The sequence below is a fragment of the Miscanthus floridulus genome, chromosome 19 (genome assembly GCF_019320115.1).
Source record: "Miscanthus floridulus cultivar M001 chromosome 19, ASM1932011v1, whole genome shotgun sequence".
Classification (NCBI taxonomy): Eukaryota; Viridiplantae; Streptophyta; class Magnoliopsida; order Poales; family Poaceae; genus Miscanthus; species Miscanthus floridulus.
The window spans coordinates 74,927,234-74,934,173 of NC_089598.1; the positions used below are offsets into that span (position 1 = coordinate 74,927,234).

Here is a 6,940-nt window from a genome sequence, read left to right on the forward strand (position 1 = left end):
ATGGCCGACGAGGATGGCCTCCTATCGGTTGGCCTGGCCCTAGAGGGCGAGAACGACGACGACACTCGAGCTGACGCTGCTGCGTTGTTCAGTATCGATCTTGGGGACGGCTCTGCTGCTTCGATCGATGTGGACGCGGACGGTGGCGAAGGGGCGACGACGACTATGAACTCCAACGGCTCTGCTCCTTCGGTTGCTGGTACATGTAACACTAGTAAGCGCAAATCGCCTGTGTGGGCTGATTTTGAGGAGATCTATGAGGTTATTAATGGTTCTAGAATTTGCACCAAGGCTGTTTATAAGATGTGCAAATCTACCTTGTTTGCTAGATCTGCTGCTGACACTGGTCACTTAAAAAGGCACCAAAAATCATGTAGGATTAAAACTGATCAACGTGCTAGGGTTCAATCTAGGCTTTTATATAATCCTAATGGTTCTGTTTATAACTGGGATTATAAACCTGAAGTTGCTAGATCTGAATTATGTCGTTTGATTGCTAAGCTTGATCTGCCTTTAGGAATTGGTGAGACTGATGCTTGGGAAGAATACATTGTTAGAGCTCATAATCCTAAATTTGTTAAGGTCTCTAGATAGACCACCACTAGAGATCTTGGCAAACTTTTTAATGAACGACGTAATATAATTAAGAACTGTGTATTGTCTGGTGCTTCTTCTGTTGGTCTGACATCAGACATTTGGTCTCGTAATGCAAAGGAAGACTATATCAGTGTTGTTGCTCACTATATGACTGCTGACTGGGAGTTGCAGAAAAAGGTAATTGGTCTCCACTTGATTGAGGTAAAACATACTGGTGAGAATATTGCAGAAAAAGTTGCTTGTGTGATTAAAGAATTTGGTTTGCTAGACAATGTGTTCTCTATTACTCTTGACAATGTTTCTTCCAATGCTAAGGCTATGGAAACATTGACACCTATGTTTGCTGGTTATCTGGGTTCTGAACCTGCACCTACACCTTCAGATCCTAATAAGGTTAAGTATCATCTTGTGCATCAACATTGTGCTTGCCATATTATTAATCTGATAGTAAAATTTGGCTTAAAAAGGTTCAAACCGTACACTGAGGATTTTAGAACTGCTATTAACTTTTTGAATTCATCTAATCAAAGGATTGCTTTGTTCAAGAACTTTTACATTGCTAAGGGTGTTAGACTTAGAAAGTTTGGTTTGAATATGAATGTTAGATGGAATGCTACATATCTTATGCTTAAACACCTGCTTCCATGTAAGGATGTTTTTTCTGTGTTCATTAATTCCAACTATGGCTCAACGTTGTTAACTGCAAGTCACTGGTATATTGCTGATAAAATACTTGAATTCCTGAAAGTTTTTTATGACTCCACAGTCACTCTTTCTGGTGTTTACTATCCAACTAGTCCACTTATTCTGCACCATCTGCTAGATATTATAACTCATTTGCATGAAAGTTCAAAGGATCAGAATCTATTTTCTATTATCTATCCTATGAAGCTTAAATACCTAAAATACTGGAAGGACATACCTCTGCTGTATTTATTTGCATTCATTCTTGATCCTAGAGGTAAAATAAGAGGTTTATTTAATGTTCTTATCATAATGCAACAAAAAACTGGTTTTGACTGCACTTCTTATTATGGTATTGTGAAAACTGAAATTTTCAAGTTGTTTAACAAGTATGAAGAAAAGTTTGATGCAGCTAGGTCTCAAAGGAGGGCTGCACATCCTGCAAACATCACAGGTAAGAGAAAGCAGGCATGGGGAAGAATTTTTAGAGGCCCTGGAGCATATGGTGTTGTTGGACCTTCCCCTGCCTCTGCTCCTAGTCCTTTATCTACTTCTGCTGCTGCTTGTGAGCTATCTGCTTATTTGGACAGTGACAATGTCACTGCATATGAGGATGACTTTGATATACTTCTCTGGTGGTGTGACCATAAGCTAACATATCTAGTGCTTTCTATCATGGCTAAAGACATTATGTCAGTTCCTATTTCAACAATGTCTTCAGAATCTTATTTCAGCTTGATAGGAAGAATACTTGATGAGCGACGCCGTCGACTATTGCCTGAACATGTGGAGATGCTTGCTTGCATAAAAGATTGGGAGCTGGGTGAAAGAAGACTGCAGCATGATGTTGACAACCAAGAATTGGTAGACTCCTTCGAGCATCTCTATCTTGATGAAGATGCATCTACTTCTGGGGCTCCTTCTGCTAGCACATCTGCATCTAGTGGTTCTTGAGTTGAGAGTTGAGATTGAGACAGTGAAAGTGTGAGATTTGAGAGGTGAGCTGAGAGCCTGAGACTTGATTATGATCTGTATCTATGATGTATCATATAAACCTTTGAACATGTTTAAGACTTATAAGAGCTGTGCTGCACTCTTCTTCAGTTTCTGGGGTTTCTCACAAGGGTGAGTTTTATCCAGAAAGGTTTTTAATAAGGCAGCATTGCACACAGCTCAATTATCCTTTTAATTTCCTCTTATTCTCTGTGTGTATGGTTTTGGTTTTGGTTTAAAGCTCTTCTGGGGAAAAATATTTCAAATTTGAATACTTCTTGTTGAGATGAATTTTTTGATGTGTTTTAAACCCTACGGGCCTCGGGCTGGCACGGCCTGGTGATTTGGCCATGCCTAGCAGGCCGGCACGACACGGATTTAGGCCCACAAGCCCGTGCTTGGGCTGATGGCAAGGCACGGGGCTCACAGCAGCACGGCACGGGAGGCACGATGTGTTCGGCCCGGGCCAAACCAGGCCGGCCCGATGGCCAAGTATAATCTTAGTATATACTACTCATAAATTAGTATATTATTATTATATACTACAGGAATATAAAAGGAGCCTTGATTAATACTAATACAACTAATAATCTATCTACCCCTATAATCTATCTATCTACCCCTATAAAATACAAGTTAAAATAAATCTACAGCCACACAACAAATGCCTTCTTCATAGTTATGACCTATGCTACATCCACACCCATAAATACACACAGAAAATATAAAATCATCAAAACGAATATACCAGATTATCTTTTAGCTATTTTCTCTTGTTACTTATCTAAATTCGACTACTCATATTCAGTGTCTGTCCTCTGTCACCCTGCGTGGACCTCCCATGCGCATGCGCCTACCCGTCACCCACCACCTCCGACCTCGTCTCCTAGTGCCGGTGCACGCCGCAGCCCGCGCGCGTGGCCCCCACCCTCCTCCTCCTCGACAGCACCTGGAGGCAGGCCAAGGAGATACTCCGTACGCGCGACCAGCCTGCCCGTCCTCTCGTCGCTAGGGGTGGTCCCTGTCACCCTCTAGTCGACAGCTGCGCCGACGGGGACATCATGTTCGCGTCCGACCTCGTGGTCAGGAAGGAGCCGCGCAAGGGGTGTGGCGGTTCGACCTGAGCTGCTTGTCGTGGCTGAGCGAGCTGAGCCTGTTCCTCCCCTCCGCCGGCACCAGTGTCGCCGCAGCTAGGCTGGGACAGGCGCCGTTCGCGCCGAGCCTGCGCAGGAGCCTGCTGCTGTCCACGCCCACCATGCCGTCGCTGGCCACCATCTCCGTGCTAGAGTTCTTCAGCAGCACCAACTTTCCAGACCTGTAAATCTCCAGATGATTATTGACCTCACAACAATTCTACTGATTGATTCCATTTCATTACTAATACTCTGTCGTTGCTGCCAGGTCTCATCCGTGTCTCGTCAAGCAGCCCGGTCAAAATTTTTAATCTCTTTCCCTTTGGAAATTCAAAGAGTTGGCGTTCGCCAGTGGTTACTGATTCGTTAATTAATTGATTGGTTGTAGGAATTTTGCTTCTCAAAAAAAGCTTTTCTCCGTTTCCATGGGTTGATTTGCATGGAATGGTGAGAAATAAAATGAGATGACAATAAAATTTTCCAAGCAGCACGGGCACTCTTCTCTAAAGTGCTTGCTTGTTAAGGGATGGAAAGCTGAGGCCAGCTGGAGCATTCTTTGCGGAAAGTGGAATAAAGATGAGGAAGATCACACATCTGCCATTAGAGAAGTAAACCTGTATCATGTTCCTGAGTTTATTTTCCTTTCTGAGTGCATGCTGCAATTTCTTTGAAACATATTATACTTGTAGCAATGAAATATATATTCTAGATTGGCAAAATAGATCCTTAGAGGAGCTCTGAAACTCCTGATATGAATTTGTTTTTTAGGGGTGAAAATCTGTGGTCAGGTGCTTTCAGCTAAGTTGAGAGGGTGTTTACCCCTACTGGTTTTACCTGATAAGAATGACTTCAAATCAGAAATCAGTAGTTTACAAATCTGTAGGTTTGGAGGCCATAGTATACAGAAATTTTCAGAATTTTTGCAATGAAGGTTTGGCGCAATTACATAAAAAAGGAATAAGTTATGTCTTAACTTTGGGCAGCGTTTCTGACAATTGAGTTTCTACTGTCTGTCTTCTTTCAGTAATTATGTTAGACATTCAAGATTTTGTATCCCCAAATCTATGTCAAAAGAGAGCTCTTGAGCTGATTTTGTTAGTGCTCATGGATCTGCAAGCCCCAATATTTGGTTTGCTTAATATCATAGCAGTTTACTATTAGTTTCTTGGAATTTCTTTCCACGTTGCAGTTTAATTAGATTAAGATTAAATCAAGCCTTACTGTTTGCAATGGTTAGCATATATGGTGAAAGCTATTTGTTTACCCTATTTTTGAATCTAATGATTACCTCTTCTATGTGTACAGATCCTGGTAGCTCTGGGATTTGCTTTGTGAGTATCCATTACTTTTAAACTCAGTGTCCCATGTTAAATAACTAGGTTTGCATGATCCATTTGTCATCCGTTGACATTGATATGTAGGGTGCAACCGTCTCCAAGTGATCAAGTTCATCAAGAACTCATGTTACCTAGCATTTATTTGCCATTTTCCTGTAAATGTTTGGTCACTATAAAGTTTTGTGTGCTAATATACAATCTAATAGACTTTTTCTGTAAAATGTTTGCTCTGCTTAGAATTATTTATAGATTGATACTTTACTCCACTGCAAATAAGAACCACAGACCAATGCAACTCTGAAATGTTAAATTTTGTCAAATTCATTGATACTGGTCAGTTAGTTGAGAGCCATTTACAGAAAAAAAAATGTGCACTGATTGAACTACGAAGTGAATCATATAGGTATGAACCGGTCATACTATAGACACATTCGGGTTTTGCAGTTGTCAAACTCCAAGGATGATGCCAGTCCAATTGGTATGTATTTCTTCAATTCAAATTAACCTATTGTTTTATTTGGCTCATTAATATTCTTTCATATTTCGTTCTAATTTTTTGTCTCTATATCTCTGAATTATACTAGCTTGGGATTATTCTTCATGAGTTTGCACATGGTTTATTTTTGGAGGAAAAACTAGAATGCTTCAGGTCATGAAGTATAACACTGAAGTTGAGAGTTTATCAAAGCAAGGTCAAGGACCTGGAAAGGTATAAACTCTGGCATGCCCATCCTGAGGCCGCAGCGGCATTGATGATGTCCTGCTTGTATTTTTTCTTTTACTATTCTATTTCTCAGGTTTTCAGTGCTTTGGAACCATGCTATATTCTGATTATATATTCATTTTTTTTGTTTGCGTTGATGGTGACCATATGATGGGATCGACTAAAAAATGTTCCCATCTATTTCTTTTTGCGTTTAATAACTCGGACATATATGCCTTTTGGTTATTTAATTTGTATGGTTATATGCTGCCGTAGCGTTAGCACGGGCATTATACTATTCTTATATAAAAGGAATATTTTCGCCATGTTTGCTGTAAAATTGTGGCTTAGCCTAATCTCATGGTATCTAACTGATGCTTGCTGTTCTATGCAGGGATGAACTATTAGGTTTGTTTCAGAGAAGCAATCTCTGTCAGTTCACAAATTAGATGGCTGCCGCAGGCTTTGGTTTGTTTTAACGCTTTGGATGTTAGGTCTTTGACTCTTTGTTCTCTTACTCTAATGTTAAAATATTCCTACAATTTATTTGCTATGCAATTCTCTAATCTGTTATGAGGACCAGATCTATTTCGAATCGAGTTATTTATCAATAAAAAGTCATGTTCAGTGATGGTCCAACAACTATTTAGACTGTTGGTGTATAAATTGAACTTATGATGTATCATACAAAAAAACTTGTTACTGTTGTGCATCTTTACTTTTTGAGTCAAAACTATTTCTGGATTGTCAACGGTCCACCCTTCAAACTATTTCTGAACTATTTTTTATAGGACCTAATAAGCGTGCTGTTGGTCTTGATGGCCACATTGTTTTGGTCAGCACCACAGATACATTGTTTTGTACCTCTACTGAATCAACTGGAGGATGATCTACTGCTGACCAACTTGAGGTAGTCTTCACTGCAAGGTTGTTGTCATCAAGTTTCATCGACAGTGGCAAGGCGCTCAGCGACAACTTCACTGTCAGATTCGGAATCAGAGGAAGAGTAGAGCTGTTCATTAACATAAGTCAGTGTTAAAGTAATTCTGATGGTCAAATGGCCGGGTTACCTGCTATGCCGATTTTGCCGAGTTGATTAACTTGGGCTTCTGCTACTGTTACTTATTGTCGTGTTGAAAGTTTACTCGTAGCCAAAACTTTGAAAAAAATCATCATTCGGTTGTTTTTATGTACATCCCTGGAATGAACCCGTGGCGTTAGCACGGGCACTATACTAGTAAGTATAATAGACTTTTGAGTTGCTATTGATGCATGAATGCACTTCGACACGCACACGCTTAATTATAAATGTCCATGCAGCCCGAGGCACGACGGCACGGCACGAAGCCAGCTTTTTTAGCCCAACACGAGCATGGCACGGCCCGATGACGTGTGAGCCCAGGCTAGCCTGGCTCGAGGGAGCAGGCCATGCCTGGGCCGCTGCTCAGGCCCATGGGTTGGGACGGCATGGCCCGGCCTACGTCGATCAGCCC

The 6,940-nt window shown here is 41.1% G+C and overlaps 2 protein-coding genes across 7 annotated transcripts; both read left to right on the forward strand.

The window, feature by feature from the left end:
- LOC136526189 (zinc finger BED domain-containing protein RICESLEEPER 1-like) lies at positions 1–2,235 on the forward strand. The gene is made up of 3 exons (XM_066518946.1): positions 1–582; positions 692–703; positions 769–2,235. Exons 1-3 carry the CDS (start codon positions 1–3, stop codon positions 2,233–2,235), a joined length of 2,061 nt encoding a protein of 686 aa, XP_066375043.1.
- Positions 2,236–3,113: 878 nt separating this feature from the next.
- Positions 3,114–6,679, forward strand: LOC136528410 (mRNA-decapping enzyme subunit 2-like). Of its 6 annotated transcripts, XM_066521364.1 has the most exons (7): positions 3,114–3,591; positions 3,676–3,704; positions 3,796–3,854; positions 3,932–4,015; positions 4,713–5,222; positions 5,329–5,453; positions 5,842–6,229. In XM_066521364.1, the coding sequence occupies exons 1-5, from the start codon at positions 3,530–3,532 to the stop codon at positions 4,740–4,742; spliced, it is 264 nt and encodes an 87-aa protein (XP_066377461.1). In that variant the 5' UTR covers positions 3,114–3,529; the 3' UTR covers positions 4,743–5,222; positions 5,329–5,453; positions 5,842–6,229. The 6 variants fall into 6 exon arrangements, 1 of the variants encoding a protein (XP_066377461.1); XR_010777073.1 differs by adding an exon at positions 6,239–6,679 and having other exon boundaries at positions 3,454–3,591; positions 3,676–4,015; positions 5,842–5,941; XR_010777074.1 differs by adding an exon at positions 6,296–6,679 and having other exon boundaries at positions 3,454–3,591; positions 3,676–4,015; positions 5,842–5,941.
- Positions 6,680–6,940: the final 261 nt, after the last annotated feature.

Excerpts from the sequence above, each read along its gene's own strand:
- LOC136526189 (XM_066518946.1), top strand. The coding sequence starts at position 1 with ATGGCCGACGAGGATGGCCTCCTATCGGTTGGCCTGGCCCTAGAGGGC.
- LOC136528410 (XM_066521364.1), top strand. The coding sequence starts at position 3,530 with ATGCCGTCGCTGGCCACCATCTCCGTGCTAGAGTTCTTCAGCAGCACC. Across the intron at positions 3,592-3,675 it reads AGCACCAACTTTCCAGACCT|GTCTCATCCGTGTCTCGTCA; the intron begins GTAAATCTCCAG and ends CGTTGCTGCCAG. Across the intron at positions 4,016-4,712 it reads ACACATCTGCCATTAGAGAA|ATCCTGGTAGCTCTGGGATT; the intron begins GTAAACCTGTAT and ends CTATGTGTACAG.